The following is a 26,457-nucleotide window of genomic DNA, read 5'->3' as shown; positions in this document are numbered from 1 at the left end:
CCTAGTCCAATGAAAGGAATAGTTGACTTGTTGTTTAAGAAGGAGATGTTGCCTGTATGCGTAAAAGAGCTCTCTGTTTCAGGCTCATGTACAGTCAGGAATGGTTCCTTCTCATCCAACTGCCCATGCGCCAATGATGCTTATGACGACACAGCCACCCGGCGGTCCCCAGGCCGCCCTCGCTCAAAGTGCACTACAGCCCATTCCAGTCTCGACAACAGCGCATTTCCCCTATATGACGCACCCTTCAGGTGAGGCGTGTGTGTGCAGGGGCCGCCGGGGCACCCCGAGTTCTGCTCGCAGAGGTAGAATGGCAGGCAGGACCAGTGCTTCAGGCTGCAAACCTGACTAGCAAGGCCCGACCAAGTGTGCACAGGAGGGATCGTGACGGTCAGGGAGCATCAGAATCTGTGTGTGTTCTGCTGGTATCAGGGTTGGCTTGAGAAGCAGCAGCCTCATTCTGGGTAGCTGATGCATGCCGAGGACTCAGTTGGCCTTCCTGGTTATGTATGATAGGCTGGATAGGGCACGCGTGTTCCTTCCCGAGTCCTTTATAGGCTGATGTGGGGGGTTTATGCCCATGGCCAAGTTTGATTGTAGCTTGGAGAAGAACACTGATGAGCACGTGCTGATTGCGGACTGGTTTGAGTGTAGTTTTAGCCCCAGCCTGTGCCTGGACACAGGACACCCATGATGTCTCGTACTGGATGGCTACTGTGACGACACCTGTCTTCCCTGTGACTTGGAAAGCAGTGGTGCTTGGCTAGCATTAGTGGGAGGGGGAGTGAAGGCCTGTGCTCCACAAGCAGCAAGTCCAGGACTTGTATCTGAAGTGGTTTTACGTCTGACTGGTTTGTTTCTCCTCACCTCCCCTTCCCTCCCTCCCCAACCCCACCTTGGCTGCAGCTGGGGGAGAGAGGGCAGCATTAAACCTCTGGCCTTACTCAGCTAGCACAAGAGCAGTTGACAGTCACGTGCTGCAGACAGACACTAGGCTGGTGGGCAGCAGTCCTGTGTTGTTTAAATAGCCACTTTTCTTTTTTACAGTACAAGCCCACCACCAACAGCAGTTGTAAGTCTGCCCTGGAGGAACCGAAAGGCCAAATCCCCTCCTCCCTTCTACTGCTTCTGCCAACTGGAAGCACAGAAAACTAGAACTTCATTTATTTTGTTTTTTTTTTTAAAAAAGATACACTGATTTAACATCGGTAGGAATGCTAACAGTTCACTTGCAGTGGAGGATGTTCTGGACCGAGTAGAGGCATGTAGGGACTTGTGGCTGTTCCATAACTCCATGTGCTGTTGCAGGGTCCTCAAGTACCCAGCTCTGCTTGCTGAAACTGGAAGTTATTTATTTTTTAATGGCCCTTGAGAGTCATGAACACATCAGCTAGCAACAGAAGTAACAAGAGTGATTCTTGCTGCTATTACCGCTTTAAAAAAAAAAAAATCAAGACTTGGAACGCCCTTTTACTAAACTTGACAGAAGTTCAGTAAATTCTTACCGCCAAACTGACGGATTATTATTTATAAATCAAGTTTGATGAGGCGATCACTGTCTACAGTGATTCAACTTTTAAGTTAAGGGAAAACTTTTACTTTGTAGATAATATAAAATAAAAACTAAAAAAAAATTAAAAAATAAAAAAAGTTTTAAAAACTGATACCCAGTTAGTGTGTGTTTGTGTTGACTCCTGCTGCTGTGGGAGGCAGACCCCAGGGAATGGAGGCAGGCCGGGTGTGCTCTCTGAAGAGGTGCTGACCAAATGACTTTTCTTCTTCACCTTTAGTATCTAGAAAAAGTCAAGACTGAGACTCCCTCTCGGGTGGAGAGGTGCAGTTGGCTTCAGCAGAAGGAAGGTGGGCAGCGTTCCAAAGCCCACATCTGCAAGCAGGTGCAGACTCTGTAAGCTTGCTTTTCCTTTTCTACAGAGCCAAATGTGGTTGATCTGAGTTATCCCAGTTCAGGCCTGTGTTACCAGCAGGGGGCAGAAGATCCTTCTTTAAAAAGGAAACAAAGAAGCCCAACGGGCCCAGGGTGTGTCCTTAGTGGCTAAGTGCTGTCTAGTAGAGCGGCCAGGGATGCCCGAGAGGGGAGATGGAGGAATTGGGTGAGGCCAGGCTGCCAGAAGGGAGAGGCAAGTGGGAGGGGTGTGTGTATGGAAGCAGGGATCGTGGTTGTAATTCTGAAAACCTTTTTAATTCACATACAGCAATTTGTACATTGTAGGAAAATTTGCATTATTCAAGAATAAGTTACTCGTACAGTACATAAAACAAAGATTTGCCAAATACCTTCTGCTCTAATGATAGAAGATGAAGTCCCCTGATCCTGTGGTCACAATGCTGCTTATTCCAGCCACACGCTGGCCATTAGACAGATGTGTCCTCGTCAGGAGGCAGTGGGGGACAGTTTATCACTTTTATTTGCACCAAGGTAACATTTAAACAAGAGACTGAGCCCTCAGGGAAGAGGTGAAGCCTTAATTTAGGTTAAGAGACTTAGGTAAAAATAGTGTTGTCTGGCCCAAGACTGTAATGGTCACTATTCCTTTTTTCCTACACCATCCAGAAATGATCAAAGGCAGAAGATTTATACAGATAAAGCCATGTGGATGCTGGTAAAGACAAGGCAGGTTAGTTGACCTAACTCTTTGGTGCTGGTGCTTGTTAGTCTGAGTTGAGTACTCGGGAGAAGGGAGCAGGGGTTCAGGACTGTTGAGCTGCTCTGTCTCTAGTGGCCAACTGACCCATCCTGCCTTGTGTGGCCAGAAGACACTGCTGAGGGTGGGAGTGGGGCCTGGCTTTGACACAGGGTATCTGGCCCAGGAGTTCTCATACCCGGTACCCGTCTGTCCCCGTCAGCCAACTGGACCTACTTTAGCTTAAAGAAAAGGTGCTGGCTTAGTGTTGTCACTCTGTCACAGAGTCATGAGACTTTTTTACCTTGTTTTCTGATATCTTGGACATTTTTTGAAACAAAGCTGTCCACAGTGAGTGAATCCCAGCACTAAGGGGCCAAGGTGCTGGCTTACAGCACCTAGCAAGTCTCTCTTTGAAGGCCCAGGAGAAATGAGTGCCCCAAGTTTGAAGTGGGTTTAGCTCCTGGCCAGGTGCAGGGCACAGCCGTCCACGCATCCTGTGTGGATTAGAGCCGGCCTGGCCCACTGGCTGTTACTGCTCACGTCTCTGGTTCATACCTGATGTGCAGTGAAGGAAGGCGCTGTCCTAAGATGAGCACAGGTCCACACCTGTGGTGGGTGTCGAAGCTGAGGTGCAGCTGCTTCCCTCACCAAAGCCCACGCAGGCTTCCCGAGTGCAAGGTGAGCAGAGGGGGAGTCAGCACTGCTGTCTGCAGCAGGGCAGCAGCATGGCTGCCTCTCAATGTTCAAGGAATTAAGTTGTGGTTTCCCAAAGCCACTGCTGTAAGCACTGTTTGTGCCATGAACAGCCTGCTCCAGTCCCTGTGAACTGCATCCCTTAGGAAAGATGACAGTTTTGGCTCTGTCTAGATGGAAAGATTGTATGGATAAGAACACCTAGGAGCGGTTACAGGAGTTTCTTCATAGCATGGGCCAAACTCACTAAGCCCCTAGATGCTGGGAGGGGGTTGGGGGGAGTAAAATGTGGGTTCACTAAAGAAGCCTAGAGGCCTTCCATCTGTGTTTGTCTTCCCCCACCCATTCATCTCATCCTCTAACGCTGCTGTAAACCACAGTCCTGATTTTGTTTTTAATGCATAAGGCACTGGGGTGGAATGTCCCCTGCCACCCTCCTCTCTCTGCAAGCTGCCTGGATTTCCCTGAAAGGGTGACACACTTCATTCTCTACATTAGGGAGGACAGTGGCTACCCCGTAGCAGGCAACTGTCCTGAGGGTGAGCAGACAAGGACACTAGCATGCTAGCCTGGCTCAAGGTAAGCAAAGCAGGGGGACTCAGCTGCCCCCAACTTTACAGTGGCAGGGGGTAGCAGGGCAGTGCAGTGAAGTAAGCTATAATATCAAGTGGAAACCTGAACCCTTTAAAAATAATTACTCTGAGGTAAAATGTTTAAATCATTTTTGATCTTTAAGCTTGCCCCTCTGGCAGAGCTTCTGTCCAAAGCTAAGAGTAGAAGCAGGATTATGAAGTGTCCATCGCCTGTGACATGGGACTTAGACTTGCCACAGAATGAAGCTACAGGGAAGGACACCATGTGAGAATCCAGGGACTGTTAGTGTTTTGTGCTTCCCGATGACCCTACCTGGTAAGAAGTCTGTCATCAGCTCTGTCAGTTTCCACTGCCAGCTCTGGGCCTGCAGCCCCGCCTCCTCTGGGTTGGGAACGAGGCCTTGGGTGCCAGCTAGTGGCACCTGTGCACAAGAACTACATCTACAGACAGTGGGAAGAAGCCAGGGCTAGCTGTGGCTGACAGGAAGCCTGTGACAGCCTTGTGTGTGGTGGAAGCAGGGCACATCTGAGCTGGGGAAGGCTGACAGCAGCAGCCTGTAGTTCTCTGGAGGGAAGGAAAATGGTTACATTCACAAGTTTGCCTCTCTGCACAGCTGTGAGAGAGGGGTGTACTGGTTGTCAATGGCCCGAAGGTGGCTCCGTGAGGAGGAGTCCATTTCATAGTCTGAGTCCCGGGCACTGCTCACAGACTCAAGCTCCAGCTGCCGCAGACTGTTGGCCAGTTCCTCAGGAGAAGGCACCAGGTGGAAGATCTGCTCAGGAGGTGTCACTTGGCCACGGAGAGCCTCTGCACCATGGCCAGGGGGACAGCCAGCAGAGCTGAGGTGGGGATGGCCCAGCTCTGAGTCCCAGTGAGGAAGGGAAAAGGGGAAGAGAACGGTGTTGGAGGAACCTGGAGAGATAACATGGATGACTCCATGAAGAAGGCGTAACCAGGAAGGAAGTTTTGTACGTGCTGTACTTGCTGTGACACCACCCCTTGACACAACTTTGGGCTTCCTACCTGGTGCCTGAGAGACGACTACCACATAGCCAGAGAGTCGGACATCACAGGCTGCTCCACATTCAAGTGGGATGGGGGAGCGCTGGAAGTGGCGGAGCATATCCACCACCGAGGGGAAGTGCAGGTGTTGCACCCGGCACTGTCCACGCTCTGTGAGCACCAGGCGGAGGTGCTGTGGGAAGGGGTAGAGATCAGCCTGCTGCCCAGGCTGCATCTGCCCCACCCTGGTCCCCCAGTTCCTGCCCCTACCTTGGCTCTGCCCTGTAAGTTGAATGTGAGTACATATTCCCCTCTCCGGGACTCACTCTGCCGCACCAGGAACACACCGTGGGCATCAGGGCCCTGCAGCTGAACCAGCTGTGCAGCCCTCACCCTGGAGATGGGGCCGTGGAACCAGGGGTAGCAGGACAGGAAGTGATCTGTTTTCTGGCAGGCTGGGTCCAACATCACCCCAGGTGAAGCACCTGGCAGAAAGATGGTGGTGGTGACCCGCAGAGGGGCCACATGTCCAAGGACACCCAGAGACCAAGGATCTGGCACATACCTTGGTCCAGGGAGTCCGTGCTTCCCCTTGGGGATATAGCTGGGCCAGGCTCTGCCACTAAGGAAAGAGGTAACTCTGTGTCCAGGTGCTCCAACCTGTAGGGGAAGAGGCTGGTGAGAAGGGGGCCAGCAGGGGTTATCAAAGGGAACCAGGGATGGGCAGGTCCTCACCCTAGGCCTGTGCTTGCCCTGAGTTCTGCCAGCCATGAGTTCAGCTGCTGTTCATCTCCCACCTCAAAGATGATGTCTGTCTGGCCCTGCACCTGCAGAAAGGAGGCATATAGCTCTGCACCTGAGGAGACAGCAGTGTCTCCCCAAGGAGCCACAGCCCTGGCGCTCACCTTCAACACAAAGGTGTAGAGGTTGTCCGGCATCTCCAGGCGTGTGCAGGGTCGGACCTCCTGGATGCTGGAGCAGGCCTCTTGGAGCTTGGGCTTTGAGCTCTAGGAGAGCAAGAGGATCATTCAAGGCTTCCCCCCGCCCCCTCAGGCCTCTCAGGTAGTCTCTCTAGAGGAAGGAGGCACAGAACATCCTTCTCTTACAACTTCCCACCTATGGGAACAGGGCTCAGCAAGCTGCAAGAGTCACATATACCACAGCTTGGAGGTGCCACCTTTCTGGGTTTGGTGAGTTCCACAAATGCCAGTTCTCAGGGTCAGAGTTCTGGGGGGGGGGGGGGAGCCACCCTTTCCCTGCCCTCTGGTCCTTTTTTCTTGTGATAAGATTGTCCTTGCACGGGGGCTGGGGATTTAGCTCAGTGGTAGAGCGCTTACCTAGGAAGCGCAAGGCCCTGGGTTCGGTCCCCCAGCTCCGGAAAAAAAGAACCAAAAAAAAAAAAAAAAAAAAAGATTGTCCTAGCTGGCTGAGCAGGCTGAGGACCAGCTTCAGCAGAGGCTGAGATAATTAACTGGCAGAGCCAGAGAAGTAGGAAGGACAGGCCTTTCTCCTCCCTCCGTGGCTTTTGTCCCAGGTTAGAAGACTACTACCAGGTGCATCAGAGCCCAGCTTTAACTCTGCTCTCTGCAGAGTCCACTCCCATGCCACTGGCTTTGGTCAACCGCCTGCTAACAGAAGTGAAGGGGGACCTGCTGGAAATTGGCCAAGTGGATAAGACATGACCCCCACTCCTGTCTACAACTGCTGTGTGCTGGCCAGCATCCAGACTCTTCTCAACTCCCTATGCAAGCCTTAAAAGGATCAGAGTCGCAGCGCCTGTCCTGAGCTACCCGCTAGAATGCCTGACCCTGCACTAGGCTGGGGACAGGGTGCCTAAGCACTGCCTATGGTCCATCTGCTCGGACTTCTGAGGGAATGCAGGTTGTGGGAGGATCTAGCCAGAACCCTAAGTACATTTGGAGGCCTTCATTCTTTCTTACCAACATGCCTCACGGGTCACGCCTCCCAATAAGAAGCTTTCTCCAGACCCAGCTGGGGGCGGCTGGGGTGTCCAGGCCACACGTGGTCTCTCAATGTGAGTAGAGCAGCACCAACTACCACATTCTATACCACCCACTTCCAGACCAAGGCGGAATACCCCCAGCACAGAGGTCAGGAGTCCTGCCATCCCTCGGCCACTGCACCTCCAGCCTGCTGGAGCATGGGGGCGACACTAGAGCCATAACTGCCTCTTGGGTCCTTGTGCTGAACACCTTTAAAACTACATGGTTTCGTGTGTGTGTGTCGCGGGGCGCTCAGCAGTGAGACTTCCTCATCTTCATAGCGTTCTGAAGGACCTGCAGCTGCCTTGAAATCCCTAGCAGCCCACGAGCTCCCACTGAGCCACACTGTGTGGAAGCCTGGGGCCATGATAATGGCCTTTGCCAGGACTGTGCCTAGTGAACCTCGCTTGTCTAGGCTGGAGCAGCTTCCATTCTAGAGGTCAGCACCACTACCATCATCACCCTGTGACCTGAGGACAAGAAAGGACCTGCTGATCTAGGACTCAATTAGGTAACTAAGCCCTGCATGAGAAACCTTTCCCAGAACAAATGCAGATTTCAGTCCCATTAGAGGGTTACGCAGAGACATGTGGGAGCTAACCAGACCAGAAGTCAGTCTGAAGGCAAGTCTGCTTCTTCCTGGTGACTCTCTTTCCCACTGTGGACTTTATTTCCGTCTTAGGCCATCAGACTCAAGGAAGGAAGTCTACGAATTCCAAGCGCAGGTGCCTGCCCGCCCACCAGGCTTGGGCTGACTCTGCTGGCCTCCTTCCCCTAAAGTTACCTACAGATCAGAAAGACTCAGTACAAAGGCCTCTTGGGAAGGGATAGGACAGGACCCTGTCTGGGCACAACAGGAGCCATAAATGCTCCAGAGTGGCTACAGAGGCAGCGGTCACACAGCAGTCAGTAGTCAGTAGCTAGAGCTAGAAGGACATCCTTGGCCCTGGGCCACAGGCTGCCCGACAGAAGGCTTCTAAGAGATGGGGTTTGCAGGCTAATCAGAGTTCAGAAGTCACAGAAAAGATACTGCATAACTGAGGGAAAAGAGCCAGTAGGACCAAGGAGCAGAAAGGTTCCAGAGCAAGCCTCGACATCATGTAAGACTGTGTTTGGGGGTTGGGAGAAGCCCTGTTAAAAAGAAGCCCCAGGCACCCCTTGAGCATCTGTCCCCAGTATAGGAAATCAATAAGTACACCCTTCACGCAAGTGGGGAGAGAATCGAGGCTGGAACATTAGCAACAGCATTGAGCCCTGGGGGCACAGCACTGATGACCTCAACCAGCTGTGGCAGAGATGTAAAAGTCCTCAGGCCAGGGAGCTCAGATCAGAGACAAGCCGCCTGCCTCACGACAGGACCAGGACCCATGGCATGAGGCCAATCAGCAAGACAGACACACAGGCTAGAGATGGAGCTTGGCTGGTAAACATGCATAAAGCCCTAAAATTCAGGCCCCCGGCACCACAAAAACCAGATGTGACACAAATTTCAGTAGGATCAGAAGTTCAGGTCATCTTTGACTACATCATGAACTCAAGGTACAAAGAAACAAGTCATGGCTACTGAGACCAGACACAAGAGGAGTAGCTGAGGGTGAGACTGATGTCGTCCTTGCCCAGCATGCATCATAAGGCCAATGAAACAACAGGAACAGGACCCATCCACAGACGAGGAGCAGACTGCACACATGGAACAGACTGTTGAGAGGCAGGTGAGGTCTAACGTTAAACGTTGTGCGATCATGTAAATGTGCTAGGGTCAACGTATTGTTAAAGCAGATGTTACGGGATCGGAGAAACAGCAGCTGAGCATGGTGGCACACACCTTTTAATCCCAGCACTCAGGAGACAGAGGCAAGTGGATCTGTGTGTGAGGCCAGCCAGCCTGGTTTACACAGTTGAGTTCCAGGACAATCAGAGCTACACAGAAAAACCTTGCTTTAAAAAAAAAATTGAGTTCCAGGACAATCAGAGCTACACAGAAAAACCTTGCTTTAAAAAAAAAAAAAAAAAGGCCAGTCATACCCATATCCAAAAAGGATTGGTCTGGAGAAGCATAGTTTAACAGTTCAGAGCCTTTTGTGCTATTCCATGATACCCAAGTCCAGTTCCCAGCACCCACCTGGTAGCTCACAACCACTTCCTGCACAGAGGATCCAACACCCTCTCCTGTGCTCTCCAGGCACCAGAGCACACAAGTATAGACACAGTAGAAACCTAGAGCTTAAGCTGAGGCAAAATAGTTACAAATTGAAGGCTAAGCTGAGAATACATAGTGTAAAATGGGGGTTACAAGATAGCAATAGAGCTGGTGCCCCTGGGTGCAGGCTACAGCAGAGCATTGGCATGTCAGGGAGCACAGGAAAGACACCCTTAGCCAGCCACAGAACCAAGCCAGATCCTGGCTCAGGCCCCAACAGCTACCGGCAATATGGAGATAGAAAGTGACAGGTCACAGGGACACCTGTGTGTGCTTTTGTGGGAATATCTCTGTGTTATCATTTTGCAACTCCTCAAAATGTTAAGCATAGATTGAGGACTGGAGAGATGGCTCAGTGGTTAAGAGCACTGACTGCTCTTCCAGAGGTCCTGAGTTCAATTCCCAGCAACCACATGGTGGCTCACAACCATCTGTAATGGGATCTGATGCCCTCTTCTGGTGTGTCTGAAGATAGCTACAGTGTACTCATATACATAAATCTTTTTTTTTAAAAAAGCATAAATTGGGTTGGGGATTTAGCTCAGTGGTAGAGCGCTTGCCTATCAGGCGCAAGGCCCTGGGTTCGGTCCCCAGCTCCGAAAAATAGAAAAGAAAAGAAAAAAAAAAAAAAAACACATAAAAAAGCATAAATTGAACAACCTACTAGATATATTGTACAGATGTTCAAAGCATTATTCACTCTAACTCCCCAAGTGGAAACAACCTAATTTCCACTTAGTCATAAAGTAGGGAAGAAAATAATGCTAAGTCCATACAAGGGACTATTAACTGGCCATTAAATAATGGGTGTAACTTGGAGCCTCCTAAAGGATATCACACAGATACACAAAGGCCATGTCAGCCTGAGTCCTTTTGAAACCAGCTAATGTCCTAGGAGAGGGTAGTAATTGCTCCACCATTCTGGACTAGTGAACTTAGACCCTGGAGTTGGGGAGAGGAGCCCAGCGCAAGACTGCCCTCATAGGCACTCTGCCCAAGGAGACTCTGATGATGCTCAGGGCTGAATTAACTGCACTGGGGAGACAGCCCAAGGATCTGAACTGGTGGAGGTGACACAGGGTTAGAACACATCTGTCTACCATACTGACAATGTTCTCTGCAATTGGGGACAGGTTAGGTGCTGGGGAGTCCATCTGTGGCTTTGGTCACTTTAGATAGTCCTTATCAGTTTCCTAGGTGGTGGAGCATTCTGAGGCCATTTGGCCCCTTTCAGACAACTGCCTAGGAACGAGAATTTTCCTGTGCCTATGTTGGGGCCCGAGTTGGGTGGCTGGTCTCCCCCAGGAGGGTGTCCCATCACTCACCCCAGCCTTAGCCAGAGGAGGGATAGGAGGGAGGGCTGGAAGCCCCGCTTCCCACAAGGCTAAGCTGGAACCCTTCCAAAGCCTTAGTCTCCTTTTCCACTCACAAAGCAGTGGGCAGGGGATTTCCCCAGCATGGCCATAGAGGTCCTAACGGGAAGGTGCCTGAGAGACCTAGTCCTGGGATCTGCAGCCTTCCATGCAAGGAGTCTTATTTCTGCCCTCAAAATGGGAATGTGCCAGAGCACGTGCTCTCGTGCGCTCTCTCTCAAGATTTATTTATTATATATGAGTACACTGTAGCTGTCTTCAGACACACCAGAAGAGGGCATCAGACCTCATTACAAATGGTTGTGAGCCACCATGTGGCTACTGGGAATTGAACTCAGGACCTCTAAGAACAGTCTGTACTCTTAACCACTGAGCCATCCCTCCAGCCCCAGAGCACTCCTTCCACCAGGAGAAACTGAGGTTTACAAACTCAAGTTCTCAGCCTAAGAACTCAAGGCAAAACATGAGCTCAGACCTGCCCCTCCCCAAGCCTACCACACTGCCCTTCAACATGACCCCAACACTGAGCCCATGGCCCTGACTCCATGATGAATAGATCAGTGTTCAGGGCAGAGGCTCTGGGCAGAGTAGGGATTAACAGTCACCTCTGGAATCCAGGCATGCTCTGCTCTGTGTTACAGAATGAGCTAAAAGACGCACGCACGTGCGCACGCACGTGCGCACGCACGTGCGCACACACGTGCCTGAGAGCCGCCAGCTGCCTGCAGTGCAGCTTGAGCTGTGACCACCATTCTCAACAGAACCCATGAAGGGAGCAGGAATGGCTGTGCGTGTGACAGCTTCCCTCTCTTCCCCTTCCAGTGCCATACGCACAGAGCAGTATCTGCCCATGGCCCAAGGTGGGTGGGCCTGTCAAGCACTGTGATACCAGAGTGTGGCTTCTGCAGGCAGGCAGGGCTTCCTTTGCAAACTGGGGGTTTGAACACAACCCTAAACCTCATGTCCCCTGCCCTGTGCTCACAAAAGACCCCGTTTCTGTCTCCTCCACGTCTAGGCTGTGTGGCCTTGAACCAATCTTCTCATCTGAGAGGTGACTTCATGGTAGGCCCTCGGAGGTATTGTGGGAGGACTCCGTGGCTGAGTCAACTGTAGTGCTTATCACAGGCAAAGTGATGAAGGAGAAGGATGATAGGCACCACACCAGGGACAGCAAGTCAAAAGGCCCAAAGGGAGACCTGCTTTCCAGGGTCAAGTGTTCCCATGGCTGAGTGGGGGTGGGGCTATGGGACCACAGAGCCTGGAACCAGGCTTCCTGCCTCCCCGCCACCTCCTCCTGGGCCTAGAGGAAACCGCCAGGCCGGCAGTGGCCAGCCCTTTCTCTCTGCTTCCTCTTTCCCACACACTGGGGCAGAAGGGAGGCCAGGTCGCCCCAGGCTCCTCAGGCCTCCCTGTCCTTGTGCCCAGCAAGTGCATCACTGCCCAGCTTCTTCTGCAACACCTTTCTCAGGTCGCAGAGCCACAAGGATGGCCTGCACCTGGTTCCCTCCTGCTGCCCTCTACACTCTGACCTCACAGCCTGAGACCTTTCTCCCTACGAAGCGCAGCGGCTCCTGCAAGGCCTACCCAGGCATACTCAGAGTCACTCCTGTTCCTGCCACCAAGAATGGTAGCACTAGGCTTTCAGGATCACCCAAGGGAGATTAAGCTGGCCTGACCTGCTGCTCCAAGGGGCTGGTAGAGGCAGCACCAGGCCTGAAAACCACTCCAGCCAACTGGGCCAACCAGTAGGGACTGGCAGCCCAAAGCCTTGGGAAGTGCAGAGGCTGAGGCTCCCCTACAGCACCTCAGTGGTGTCCTCAGCTGGGGCAGACATTGAAACAAGGCTGGCTTCAGCCCCAGCATCTATAGCCTCTCTGGTCACTGCTCTGAGAGAGAGCTGCATGGAAGCCACTCCTCAGCTAGTGATGTCCTCTAGTCTCTACTTGACCACACAGGTAAGACTAGGTGCTGGGACCCTCCTGTGTCAGTCTTGAGACGTTTTATTTTAATATTTGTTCATTTATTTATAGATGGGCTTATTTGTATCCTAGGCTACCCTGGACACACAGTCTTCCTGCCTTAGCTTACAGGGTGCTGGGATTATGGGGGCAGGGGAGGGGCATCTGTCATATCTAGCCTTAGGTCTTTGTTTTTGAGGTAGCAACTCATGTAGCCCAGGCTGTCCCAATTTTGATATGTGCCCAAGACTAACCTTGAACTGATGCTGTCATTGCCCAGCTGTGGGGATTACAGGTTGTGCCACCGTACAGTCTAGACCTCAGAATCTTTTCCTCTTCAGGGTTTCTTTTGAATAAGAATAAAGGTGTCTACTTGTCCCTGTGTACATGTTTGGAACACAGTGTGAAGACCTCAGGGTAGCCTCCTCCCAACCCAGGTAGCTTTCTTGGCTCTCCCTTCAAATATGTGCCACAACTCCTGCCTTCAGGCCTTTGGCCCGCTGTCCTCTGCCAGTCAATGGGTTCTCTTTCAGCCGCATACGTGATCAAGTGCAGCAGCACATGCCTATAACCCCAGCACGCAGGGGGCTGGAACAGGAAGATCACCTTCAGTTGAAGGCCAACCTGAGCTACACAGTGACCTCCAGGTCCACCACGGCTACTGAGGAAGAGACAGCGAGGAAACGTTGGCGGTTTAGGCAGTGCTGTTGTCACAGTCTAAAGCACTAGCCAACAGGACAGATGGTGTCCAGAAGCAGAAGCAGACTCACAGGAAAGACAGACTCTCTAGCATACAGCCAAGTATGGTGGCCTGGCCTCATTCCCACATACCAACTCAGCTTAGATGCCACTGCCATAGCATGAAGGGCACAAGAAAGTTCCAAAAGGAAAGACACAGTGCCCACAATGCCTGGGGTAGGCCAGTATTTCTTAAATAGGGTACAGAAAGCATTGAAATGGGAACTTGTCTAGTGTGGTGACACACGCCAGCACTCAGAATGCTGAGGCAGGGAGAGTCAAGAATTGAAGGCTAACCTTTGCTATATAGGGAGATACTTTCTCAAAAAAAATTAATAAGGGCTGTCAAAATGGTTCAGCAGGTACCTGGGTTCCATTACTTAAAAGCCAGCTAGTGGAAGGAAAGAACTGACTCCTACAAGTTTCCCTCTGACCTCCGCACACCTCCATCCCTGCTAAAATTACAGCAAGGGAACCAACATAAAAGGTGGGAACTTGAGTTGCTAAGAAGGCAGCCCACACCGTGTGTCATGACATCTGCAATACAGGAATGCCTATACCACACACAAGCTCTGGGAAGTCCTTGGAAAAGGCAGCAGAGAGGCAAAGGAGACGGCCCAGCTGGTAAAGCATGATCCAAAACATGAGGACCCAAGAGCTCAGGGCAGCAGCTGGACACAGGCCGATATTGAGAAGAGACGGCCAGGTGAATTGATGAGCTCCAGTCTGGGATCCTGTCTTTAATGTCTCCTGGCCTCCACAGACATGTGTACACTCAGTCACAGATACTCCACGGAAGGACGGGTAGGGTAGGGATACGACAGACTTCACAAAAGAGTAAGTCACAGGTGGCAAGAAGACAGGAGTGCTAAGCTCCTGAGACACCACAGGAACTGACCAGGGGCAAGAGTGGTTAAGGCTATGGAAGTAGGGATCTCTCTGCCACCAACACTAAGGACACCAGCTGGTAAAGCCACTTGGGAAATGTCATAATGTCACCAGGAAAGTCACTTCCAGGAATATACCCAAGAGAAACAAAAGCACATTCGCTGCAAAGACCTATGTGTGAATGTCACTGTGACATTACTCAGAAAAGTCCCAAAAAAGCCAAGTACAGGAGCATACATGCTCATGGCGCCAGCACCTGAGAGGCTGATGCAAGAGGACGGAAGCAGCACCCTATCCATGGGGGAGAAAGCACTGGAGTGGAAACCACCAAACCACTCAGCAACAGGGATCCGGAAAACAGTGACAGTGCTGGCCTTGAAAAGCACACAAAACAAGAACGCACAACCCTGGAGAGGGAGCTGGGCAGTTCAGAGTATCTGCTGCCCTCGGGAGAACCTGAGTTCAATTCCCATCAACCACACCGGGTGGCTCACAACCACCTAGAACTCCAACTCCAGGGTCCTGGATACCTTTGACCTCTGAGCTGCACTCACACAAGTGATCGCACACACAACATAAACACACACAAATAAATGCATAGGGACGGAGGACGGAAGTCAGTGGATAGAGTCCTGCTGACCTGCACAAGGTCCCAGGTCCAATACCTAACACCACAGGCCTGGTAGGACATGCTTGTAATCCCAGTAACCAGGAAGTAGAGACATGCTCAAACCTCTGGGTCATTCTCTACATCCTAGTTCAAGAGCAGGCTAGGTAAGATGCTATCTCCAAAACAAAACCATATATCCAAACTGGAGAGAGAAGGGAGACTGGGGAGATGTGTGTACCTATGGTAATTCTCTGTCCCGTGATCACTGTTGAGCATATGCATGAACATTGCCAGCAGTGCCTGGGCTCACATCACTGTTACCCTGCAGCCAGGCTATTATACAGAATGGGCCACAGAGAACTGAAGAAATCAAGGCAGGTAGCCAGGCTTCACACATCCACACAGGAGGGACGGAAGCCAGCTGCAGGCTGAAGAACGGAGACCCTAAGCTTTACCTGCCAGCAGAGTAACTGAAGCCAGGGCAAACTGCCAGAAAGAAACAAAAGTCTAAGAAAAGAAACTGTAGAGTGGGCACATCACGGGTGCCGCTCAGCCCTTGGGAACTTCCTGAAAGCTCCAATGTCCGAGTTAGGTATATCTAGACTTTCAAAGGCTTTAAACCAACATGCTGCAACCCTTCAACCGTATGAACAGTCCTTGAACTCTCCCGGGTCGCAGGGTGCCTATCGAGGTGTGGGCACACTGTAGCATACTCTCCAGGGTGCTCACCTTGGGCGGATCGAAGAGCTGCAGAAGGTGGCCGTGGCCTGGACCTGGAGACCGAAGCACCAGGCGACCCCGCTGCCAGTGCGCGCCGCTGTCCATTGCCGCCTCATCCGCCAGGCTGTAGCGCAATACCACCTCCTTGAGCGCCTCGGCGGACGGCTCTCGCAGGCTCCAGGGTAGCAACTTGCGGGCAGGGCCCGGCCTGGTGGTGGCGATGGCGTCGGTGTCATTGGTGTCACTGGTAGCCCCCGGCAGCTCCCCAGCCGAGCGGCGGCGGAAGAGCTGGCGCAGGCCGCGGCGCAGGTGCTGCAGGGCGCAGGAGGGCCGTGGGCCCAGGTCCTCGGAGCTGCGTGCCTTGGGCAGCGCGGGGCGGGGCGGGGCAGTAGCACGGTAGTCGTGACCTGGCGGCCCCGCGAGGCCCTCGCGCACCTCCCGACAGAAGTGGCGCTGGAAGAGCTCGGCGAACTGCAGCGACACTAGGTCGGCGCGCGGCGGCTGTGGGTGCGCACGCGCAAACAGCCAGTACTGGCGGGCCAGATCCCGCGCCGCGGCTGCTGCGTGTCGCTCGCAGAAGTCACTCCAGCCGCGCGGGGATGCTGGCGAGGCGGGTGCCGAGGACGTGCGGGACGGCTGCACGGTGGGCTCGTTCATGGTGGAGAGCGAGGCGGGGCAGCCGGGCTGTAAGACAAATCAAAAGGCAATGAGCTCAGGGAACGTCCCCGCCCCCGCGACCACCCGGGGAACACCCCGCACGTGGAAGCCAGCAAGCCAGCGGGTCTGCAGCTCCCACACGGTGGATACAGTGGATAGGCAAGATCTACTGGGGAGGCGCTGCCTCCTCCAGCGGGGCTCTGAGAGCTCAGCACCATTCAGAGCCATGCTTGGGGTTTTCCGGAATTTTCCACCTAGTATTTTCAGGCCTCAGTTGACCATATGAAGTGAAATGTCGGGTGGAGGGAACTTCCTACTAGGAATCAGGCTACTCACAGCACACCCAAGTAAAAACTGACGGGATAGCCAGGGCTGCTTTGTAAAGACTAAAACACAGGCTCTCCACCGCCCATGCTGGGTGCCCTAAAGCAGTACCGCTTCTTCTGTGGGGACAGTCTGACAAGAGGAATTTAGACTCATTTTCCACAGTTGCTCATAGGCCCAGAGCTTTGGCCACTGCTCCCTGCCATTGGGGACAATGACAATCAGCAGGTAAAGCTGAGGAGGCAAGGACCCTGGTCTGTCCCTGAGCAGGAGGAGTCAAGGGGCAATCTATCACCTCTTCGAGGAACCGTCCACCCTGTAGGACACAAACCAAGGCTCACATCTTTCTCCAGCTAGTTTTTACAGGTACGGGAACACATTTGTTACTGGAGCAGGGAATGGGCAACAAGAAAGGCCTGGAGCGCAGACCCATTCTGAAATGGAAGGCTGTGAGGGCAGATGTGGGGTGCCAGGGAGTACCCAAGACAGATGAGTATTATTTATCTCCAGAAAGAATGGTTAGAAGCATGGACTGACGCCCCGGTCCAAATTCCAGGCCCACTTCCACTGTGTGAGTGATGGTGCTGGTTCTCCACCTCAGTTTCTCATGTCAGAGGAACTCCTCCTGCTCATCCAGAGTGTTACAAAGACTCCATTACAAATGGCTTAAAACCTGGGAAAGTTCAGTGTGACTGGCTGCTGTCTTCCCATAGCAAATCGGCCTGTAATGACCAGACTCACAGAGAGGTAACCTCTCTAAGCTTGAGAGAGAACTCAGGCAGACACAGGTGTAAATAGTCAAGATGTCCGTGGATTAGCCCTGCGCTGTCTGTGCTGTCTGGATGGCCAGGATAAGCACTGAGCAACCTGTATACAAGGCCCGCCTCTATCTACTCCTTCAGGCATCCCACAGCACACTGAGGGACACAACAGAGGACAGGTAAGATATGTGAAAGCTTAGCTGCTGTGGTGGCCTGTGCCTGAATCTCAGTCCTAGAAAGGTTAAGAGTTCGAGACCATCCTTGGCTACAGAGAATTGGAGGCCACCCTGGGCTTTGTGAGACCTGTCCAAACAGAAGCAAACAAGCCTTGTCTCCAACCCAGAGCTCACTGCAAAGAGCACCAGGCACTGGTCATATGGCCACCTCAATCTCCCACTCATTAAGTATTTGTCAAGAGCCTTTGCAAGAGGCTAGAAGGGGACATCTGGGTCCAGAAATGGGACTCTCTGCTCCCTCTACCCCACATCACTTTTTCCTCTGTGTCCTGTGCTCTGCAAGACCCAAAACAGACAGGGTGGCCAGCACCTGATAGGACACTTCGACTCCAATGTAAAGGCCTGTGAACTCACTGGGAGACACTCTGCACTCTATCAGTACTTTACACAGCATGCCACAAAACCATAAGGTCCTTTGCACATAGTAAGTCCTTTGCACATAGTAAGTCCTCTGCACATAGCAGCAAATGCCAGGAGTCAGAAAGAGGCTAAATCTAAGCAGGCCCATCTCGTTCTGCCCGCCTCCCCAAGGAGAGCACCTACTCCCTGGGAGATTCCCCACCTTGGTCAGTGCCATATCCCTGCGCACCAGGCCTTGACACGGGAGTCAGGCGCAGCCTTCACTGCCTGTACGACCCACAAGTGGAGTGCACATACAGTTCCAGCCCTATCTGGAAACTACAAGGGCCACCACTGGGCTGTGTTCTTGCACTGCACTCCCTAGGCCTGACTGCTTTCATCCCCACGAGAGGAGCACAAGTGCAGAATCTGTCCTCAGTACACTTCTCACAACTGTCCTGAGCAGTGGGAATACATATGTTAGTGGCCATCTCCACCAGACCCAGAGCACATCACAGCAGAGGCTCCAAGACACACACAAAAACTTGTCTTACCATGCAGCTGAAACTGGACTTGGGCCCACCACTCTCCTACAGGCCTGGCATGACTAAAGAATTATTTCTCTTTAGGATGGCTGCCTCCTGCCTCCAGCTCCTGAGGGCTGGGTCTAGGGCGTGTACTGGGTTCCCGCCCCCTGCCCCCGGCTAAAAGCCTCACTGGCCTAAGAATACCTGTATACAGTGCCTAGTGACCAATATCACCCACTAGCCACCATCTTGCAGAGCCTGCCTTCTGGGCGCCTGTGCTCTGTCCACACCTGCCCCTTCATCTGGAATATGTGCCTATTCACTCTGTCTGCCAGGGTCTAAGGCTCAGCTACAGAGCCCGACCCTGGCAGGACCTTCCAGGCTCCCTGACAGCCAGGCCCAGACCCACTCCCATGGCCCTCACATTGCCCCTACCACACCTAGCCATGGTTCTGACCACTCCTGCAAAGATAAACTTCAGGCATCACAGAACTCCTATGGTGTAAGAATGAAACCATAGGACTCATAGAAGGTACCCCACAGTGCCCAAATGCACCCTGGGAACTAACTTGCTTCCTACACCCTACAGAGCTTACAGCACAGAGCCAGGACAGTGGCCAGTGCCCCTGTTCACAGTCCAAACCTACCAACTCTTTAGAAATAGTTGCAACATACAAACAAATCACATCCACTCACACTAAAATGGCTCTCTGAATCGAAACTAGCTGGGTATCCTGTCCTGAAGTCCAAGTCAAAGATAGGGAAAGGAGGCAGGGGAGTCGGGCTTACTCCAGGCCCGGCTGCCATCTGGAGGGCATGGACCCAACCAGCCTCTCAACAAGCACAGGCTATCAGCCACAGTGCACCACCATCGTCACCATTCTGAGGTCACCTGCCACCCTCAAAGCCTACTCTGAGCAAGTACCCCAGATACCTTGGCAGCTGGGCAAGGCAGACTGGCACTCCAGTCTCCTATCACATCCCACCCACTCCAACTCCAACACGGGACTCTAGGGACACCCCTGGGAGGAAGAGAGCACCCCTGGGACCTGCCCCAGTAGCTTTAGGGACTGTCTCCATCCAACCCTGCCCAGGGGCAGCAGGCAGGCAGGCATTGATGGGTAATCCCAGTGGCACACTGAGAGTTGTGGTAGGTTGGCACAGGCTGGAGAAGAGAATGGCTATGTTGTTTGTTGCTGATACTTAAAGCAGTAGAGGTGAGTCAGGCCACCTACCCGCAAGGCCTAAGCCTCAGGAAGAACCCAATTCAGGGTCAGGCAGCATGGGAGGCTGTGGAACCCAGGGCATCCCAGGGATGGCCAGGGAGGGTAGGCAGCATAGGGGTGGTCCCCTCCAATGACTGACAACACTTTCCATGTGCTAGGAGATGAAGCTTGTGATAGCCCTGGGACAGAGTAGAGAAGCCGAGAGAAGCAAGGAGCAAAGTTCAGTTTGTGATGTGCTCTGTGCCAGCCTGACTACAGGTACAGCTCTCCTCACCCACAGAAGATACAGTCTCATCTGCCCACCTGGACATAGCCTCGGGGCTTCTCCTGACCCCACCCCACCCCCACCCCCACCCCCGTAGGAGCCACAGTGACAAAAAAGAGCTGGGCCCTGAGCAGCCTGTTCCCCAGCCCCAAGTGTACAGGGTGAGCATGCAGAGCAGCCAGCTCCCTGTAGTCAGCACGGTGGGCAGCACCCCTGAACACCCCCATCGCCCCATTCGGCCTGCCACAGCCTGGCTGGTGCTCCAGGCCTGGGGGGAGGGGGGGTCTGTGACCACCCCAGGCCCATGACTGCAGACACATCAGCAGCCTCTCAGCTTGGCCACTGCCACTACCATCTCACAGGTACAGAGGATGCCTCAATACCTGGAGGCTCCACCTGCCAGGCCAGGGAGGGCTGTGAGTGAGCATGAGAGAGAGGGAGGTAGGGAGGGACGCAGGCAGGCAGGCAGGCAGGCAGGCAGGCAGGCAGGCAGGCAGATCCATCTGCCGGTCTGGGAGGTGTGTGTGTGTGTGTGTGTGTGTGTGTGTGTGTGTGTGTGTGTGTGTATGTATGTATGCCCAAGAATTGTGCCTGCCCCACCCATAGATGCTAGGACAAGAAATCAAAAGACCCAGTGCACGTACTCACATTCTAGCCCACAGGAAGCAGGGTACAAGGGAACCAGCTTGGCCCTAAAAGACTAAGGCTAGACCACCTCGAAGCCAGTAAGGCCCATCCTGAAATCACCAGGCTGGCCCAGTCTGCCAGAATAGGAAGTACGGGCAGGGAAGCTTCCTCTACCTCCCAGGTGCACCTCCCTGACTCCCACACACAGCTTGACATCCAAGTAGGCGCCAGGAGACGGGGTGAGCAGGGGAAGAGCCCCCAAGGTTGGTGCATCCTCCTTTACCAGCCCCAGGGTTGACAGTGGCAGAAGTGATGGCAGATAGACCTCACTGCCAGGGAAAGCCTCACCAACTCCTGAACGGCCTGGGGCCGAGGAGGAACACTGACAGCCTTTGGCCCTTAAGTGCTCCTCCCCACCTGATGAGTCCTTGGGACTCTCTGGAGATGCCACCAGTGCTGGTCTGAAAGGCAAGTCTACCTCCAGCATCAAGAGGATAGTCACACTGTGCCCCTACCCCTAGTCTGGCCCCACCCCCAGTCAGCTGCTGTGAGTCAGCCCCACAAGCAGGGCACAGACTTCCTCCCTCCAGTCCTCCCTGGAGACCAAGCTGCAACCCCCCCAGCGGCTGGGGGGGCACATCCGGACAGGCCCCAAGGGGCTCCAAGGACTGGCTCACAAGGAAGCCAGGGGGCTGGCCCCCCTGCCGACCCTTGACAGGGTTGTGTGGGAGGAAAAATCTTTCAGCCATCTGCTCAGCTGCTGGGTTTCCGGCTGGCCAGGGCGGGGCAGGCCATCAGGTCCCTTAGGGACTTGTCTCTTGTCCCAATGAGAAGGGTACAAGGCTGGAGAGCTCAGTGGGGGTGTCAATGAGATCCCCAGAGCACTGACCAAGAGACACTGGTTGTCCAAATCCCAGGGCCGAAGCAGGTGATGTCTAACAGTGCCCAAGGATGTGCAGCTAGGTCTGAGACGTACCCAGTCCCTGAGGGAGCTCAAGCCCCCGGAAGCTGGGAGCTGGGCTGCAGGGCTCCTGGGTCCAAGTAGGCATGACTCAGCCAGTGACCCCCACTGAGTCATTTCCCCTAAGCAGCCTACCAGCCTCAGTTTCCTCGGGGAGGGTGGGTGGCTGGGAGCAGGTCTGGCAGGGTTCTGCGGCCCCTCCAGATTCTCCAGATGCAAGCTTGCTTCCTGCCCTGCCCTCCCCTGCCCAACCAGAGATGCTCAACACCCAGGGGCCCTGGGGACCGTTTTCCCAGGAAACCTGGCAGTTAAACCTCGGGGATTAATAGCAATAGCTTGAATTTATCGAGCACTAACGTGCCAACCATGCATGCCTCTCTCCCAACAACTCTGTCCTTCAGCACCTCCCCTCCAGACTGCCAAGAACACTTGTAACTTAGAGATGGTAAAATCCACACTCAAGACCTCAGAGTCAGGCCAGTCAGAGCCAACCTACTTCAAATGCCTACTCCTTGTTGGGCTCCTACATGGCACACAACCACCCTAGAGGTGCAAGAGACTTGGCTGATACTGGGCAGAGCCCAAGAGATATAAGGTCACTTGCCCAGGGCCTCCCCCATGAAGCTAGCAGAGTCTGGATCAGCCTCTGGCCAAGTGCTGCTCCAGGAGAGCTGGGGACTTGGTAGGAAAGACCTCTCATTTCAATAGCAATATCTGTTCCACCTCGTGTGCAAGCACTTAAAACCCTTCCCAGTCCTGACAGCTTCATCACCTCAGAGAAGTGCTCACCCAAAGAGTCACAGCAAGGGGACATTCAGAAGCTGACTAGCCCCAAAAGGTGGGCTGGACCCACACAAAGACCTGCTCTGCAGAGGGTGTGGTGTAATATAGGCCTGGGGAATGTTAGATCCCTGAGAGGTCACCAAACGCCTCCTTCAGCAGGGCATGCTAGTGAGGGCACTCTGGGCCTGACAGCCAGAAGGGGCTCCCAAGTACCTCCAGCTATCCCAGAAGAGGAAGAAAGCAGAAGGTGGCTCAACTAGACTAGATAGCCTGAGACACACGAGCTTTGCACAGCCCAGCTCCTCAAAAGAAAGAACGTCACTTGTCTAAGAACATTTTTTGAACAGTGAGGACCAGGCACTGGGTGACATTTGGTGCCAGAGAATCAGGAAGGAAGAAGAACAGAAATGACCTCAACAAAACAGATAACACCCTTGTCATGACTGCCTGCCCTCCTGATCAAGCCGTGCTGTGCTCTGGTAGCCCTCACAAGTTAAGTGTCAACAGAGGAAACTGAGACCAGGAAGGGCTCATCATCTGACCCTGCCCAGGGTCCTCCAGAGTTCCCTGCCCACAGACTTGAGAAACCCCAGAGCAGCTGTGCTCAGGAAAGCTGAGGAAGGTCCCACAGTCAGGGTCAATAAAACAGGACAGCTTGAAGACCAACAGCCTGTAACTGAGCCCTCCTGGGCAGGCACAGGTGTCTTCCACGCAGGATTCACCAAAACTACGCCTCATTAAAAACTGGACTGCAAATCTCTTATTACTCACTCAACACAGGGGAAACTGAGGTCGTGGCCCTCATCTTGGAAAGCAGAGGAGGAAGAATACAAGTTCTGCCTCTAGGACCCTCTGTTTCCTCTTTTGCCACTGCCCCAGCCCTTGAGATGCCCAAACCACAGCTGCTGTCGCTTCGGGCCAGCCCCTTCCCAGCTGACTGCCCATAGGGACTGCACAAGTTCAGAATGCATTCACCCCTTGGCTCAGATGGAGTTTCCTCCCAGAGGAGACCTGTGGGACGAGGTTCAGAAAGTGTCCTAAGAGGATAAAACTCTTAAAACCTCAACTTCCCCAGAGGGCCTTGGCCTGTCATGGGGTGTCCCCTACTACCCTTCCTCCCTCCCCCCATCTCTGCCTGCTTTCACCTTTAGGGCTCGGCATACCACCTCTGTGGATCACCAGGGCCCTGGTGACACACGTGTCCACCACCCCCCAGGTCCCGGAGGCTAAGCACACTGTGTGCCGGGACAGTTCTCAGTTCCTCCCGCGGCGCCCCGCCAGGCTCCTCTCCGGAGGCCCCAGGTGCAAGCACTGACCTCCGCGCCCACATCACTGCGGTCTGGGATTGGGGAAGAGAAACAGAATGAGGAAACGCCAGAAAACAGAAGCGGGATGCGGGCGGCCGCCCGGCCCAGTTCCTCCAACACGCTCGGCGGGCCGCTCTTACCGCGCAAGCTGCGGGTCGGGGCCCAGCCGGCCCATGGCGTCGTTGCACGGCCTCTCGGAGCTCAGGCAGGAAACCCCGGCTCGGAAAACGGCCAGCGCCTCATTTCCGCCGCCAGCTCCTGACAGCAGCCAGGGGACGCGGCCCCGGGACGCCCCCGGGACGCTGCTGCTGCTGCCGCCGCTGCTGTGGACCCCGTGGCCCGTGACAGTCTGGGCGGGAGAGCGGCCAGGCGGAGGCGACGACGGCCCGAGCCCATGCCGCCCCACGCCGTTATGTAAAGAGGAACCGACCGCGAGACGCGCGCGGCAGAGGAGGGTGGCTTGGGGGCGTGGCCACAACGAACCACGCCCCGTGTTCCGCCTGCGGAGGCCGGGGGCGGTGCCTACGCCGGCCCCGCCCTCCCCTCGCGCCTCCGCCCTGCTGCACGGTGGGAGGTAGAATATTGACAAGCTCCGCCCCCAAAAGGCTCACTCCCTACCCCCAAGTTGCGTCGCGCCCCCTAAAGAAGGGGGAAAGAATCTCTAAGGGGAGGAGTGTGCGCGGTCTCGCCCTTCTCGCGCTGGCCAGTAACCGAGGGCCTCAGTGGGGCCGGGACCCTGGAAGGGGTGGGGCGGGGCCCCTGATGGGGTGGGGCGGGGCTAGGCGCTCTGTGGGCGTGGCCGCCCCGACCTTCGGGACCTCGTGGGGGCGCGCCCCTGCGGACTCCCTCCAGCCCGGCCTTATCTGAGCTCTCCCGGCCGGGTCTAGCAACTGCGACCGCGGCTTTCATCACCTCCCGGGGAAGGGGCCAGCCCCGCCCTGGCCCCACTCTCCGTGGCTCCGCCGAGCCGTCCTGCCTCGGCGGCGCCATCCATTCGTGTTCCGCTCCCCTCTTAAGGTCCTCGGAGTCCCGGAACGGGCCGAGTAGGCTGTTCTCTACCTGGCCACCCGGCCACTCTCTAGCTTGATGAAACTTTCTCCAAGAGTTCCTCCGCATCCCGGGCAACCGAGCCCTTTGAGCTTCCACGTCTGCGTGCCCCCTAGCCCTTTACCTTTTACCTGTTAGCCACATAGGCTAACAGTGGAGTGCCCCTGTGCTGAAGTGGAGAGTCACTGCACGCCAGTCTTCCCCGCGGTCTCTACGGAGGGAGGGGAAAGAGGAATGCTTGTCCCCTCCCCCTCCCCCAACAGGAAGCAGGCCGCCCACGCCCCCAGCTTGGAGGGGCCACTTCAAGCCTTCCCAGACGACAGGCTCCCACGAGCCGCTGGCTCCCTGGAGCCACTGCCTTCCCTTGGCTGCGTGGGACCAAATACTGGACCCCTCCAACTCAGTTTTTTTCATCAATGAAATGGAAATAACACGTGTCCCCAGCCCACTCAAGGACTGGAAGAAGTGAGTCGCTCGCCTTAGAGCAGTTAACCAACCGGGCTTCAGTCCCCGAGGCCTGCCGTTGGAGCCCTAGGAAGGGACTCCCCCGTAGGTGGGGATTTCCACTACAATCGGATGGCAGCAAACAGGGCCTGGTAGCAACATGGCTTGGAAGGAGCCCTCCCTCCCACCCCCAAAAAGGCGCGGAGGCTATATCTCCGAGGTGATAGGCCCTGTCAAGGTGCTTGTGGGCACAAGTTAGTGATTCCCTCTTGGGGGGCTGCACTCTGGCTAGGAGACAGCCTCCGTGACAGCTCTGTCGTGGGGCTGTCTTTGGGACGCAGGGAGAGAGATATTTGAGTAATGTTTAAGCTCTCCCACGTGATGAGAAGGAAAGGCATTCCCAGCCTTAAGAGTGGCAGATGCAAAGGCCCTAAGGTGCCTTGTTAGAAAGTAGAAATGGCCCCACCTACAAAGAAGGAACACGTTGGCCTACACGTGCTGTCTCGGCGGTCTTGGTGCAAGAGTTGGGTTTGGTTTGTTGTTTGGTTGGTTTTGGAGGGTCGGTGGGGGGGAGGGTCCTTTCTGAAGGCACCCGCTAGCCACGAAGAATCGCGAGAAAGGCCCAGATGAGCTCTCGCCACAGAGCCTGGGGTAGGTGTCCCCGCTCAGGGACGCAGCCTCTAAGGAGGGCTTCAGTGAAGTCGAGCCTTGATTGGCCCACAACACGCTCCTTCCAACACCTGGGGCGACTGCCGGGTACCCGCAGCCTCGCTGTGGCCCGGAGGCGCGCGCGAAGCATCGGGCATTGGCAGCCTTTGCCAAATGGTGGCTGCAATCTGCCAGCCGCAAGCACTTTCCCTCTCGTAGCCGACTGCAGCTCTGCTGAGTTAAATGGAGACTTGTGGTTCTTCCTCTTTTTAATCACAGGCCGGCCCTGCCTGCCAGATTTCTCCGAGGCCCAAACCCGTTTCCTTCCTCGCGCTCGGTTTCTTCTCGCTCGCCGGGGACCCGCCCCAGCCCGGGTTCCCTGTGAGCCCTGCAACGTCAGAGCTCTCTATTTATTTGTGTTTTTCATTCCGAGGGCAAAGGACTCAAGGCGGACTCTGCGGTAACAGCAGCGACCCTGGGGTTCTGCGCCCCTGGGGATCTGGCTCCTCCACCCAGCGGGGCTTGGGGGTGAGGGAAGGAGGCCAGTTCCCACGGCTGGCGGGGACTGCCGGAAGCAGTCTGTCCACTCCCAAGGGCCGGGTCACCCGCCCTTCCTTCCTGCTGAGGGCAGCGAGCGGCACAGGGTCCACCTGCAGGGACCCAGGTGGCCAGGTCACAAGGACAACGAAACCTAGTCTAGCAGGTTCTATAAGTCACCAAGGTCAGTGTCAAAATATCAGCCAGGTGCACTGAATGACTGGCGGCCTAGACACCTAGCGGCTGAGGCAGGAGGATCAGTTCAAGGCCAGCCTTGGCTACCTTCGGAGTTGGGAACCTGCCTGGGCTACGTGAGACGCTATCTCGGATCAAACCAATTAGAC

The 26,457-nt window shown here is 54.5% G+C and overlaps 2 protein-coding genes across 36 annotated transcripts in view; one reads left to right on the top strand and one right to left on the bottom strand.

The window, feature by feature from the left end:
- Positions 1-2,858, top strand: part of Atxn2 (ataxin 2) — a 96,239-nt gene extending 93,381 nt beyond the window's left edge. For 11 of the 32 annotated variants that reach the window (XM_063271199.1, XM_063271203.1, XM_063271204.1 and 8 more), the window contains 2 exons: positions 83-251; positions 1,048-1,664. In XM_063271199.1, coding sequence (XP_063127269.1) covers positions 83-251; positions 1,048-1,076 — 198 coding nt within the window. In that variant the 3' untranslated portion in view covers positions 1,077-1,664. Of the gene's footprint in view, positions 1-82; positions 1,665-1,790 lie in introns of those variants that run through there. The other 21 variants (XM_063271205.1, XM_063271206.1, XM_063271207.1 and 18 more) reach the window with 4 other exon arrangements.
- Sh2b3 (SH2B adaptor protein 3) lies at positions 2,179-24,760 on the bottom strand. 4 transcript variants are annotated; one of them, XM_063271604.1, is made up of 8 exons: positions 24,609-24,760; positions 15,434-16,108; positions 5,840-5,941; positions 5,670-5,761; positions 5,500-5,594; positions 5,205-5,419; positions 4,956-5,127; positions 2,179-4,844 (listed from the first exon to the last, which is right to left on the bottom strand). In XM_063271604.1, the coding sequence occupies exons 2-8, from the start codon at positions 16,079-16,081 to the stop codon at positions 4,522-4,524; spliced, it is 1,647 nt and encodes a 548-aa protein (XP_063127674.1). In that variant the 5' UTR covers positions 16,082-16,108; positions 24,609-24,760; the 3' UTR covers positions 2,179-4,521. The 4 variants fall into 4 exon arrangements, with proteins under 4 accessions (XP_063127674.1, NP_001389277.1, XP_063127673.1 ...); NM_001402348.1 differs by lacking the exon at positions 24,609-24,760 and adding an exon at positions 23,578-23,859; XM_063271603.1 differs by lacking the exon at positions 24,609-24,760 and adding an exon at positions 23,447-23,580.
- Between the last annotated feature and the right edge of the window lie 1,697 nt (positions 24,761-26,457).

Source organism: Rattus norvegicus, chromosome 12 (assembly GCF_036323735.1).
Source record: "Rattus norvegicus strain BN/NHsdMcwi chromosome 12, GRCr8, whole genome shotgun sequence".
NCBI lineage: Eukaryota > Metazoa > Chordata > Mammalia > Rodentia > Muridae > Rattus > Rattus norvegicus.
Note: the sequence above shows the minus strand (reverse complement) of the source record. Positions and strands in the feature narration are given on the sequence as shown.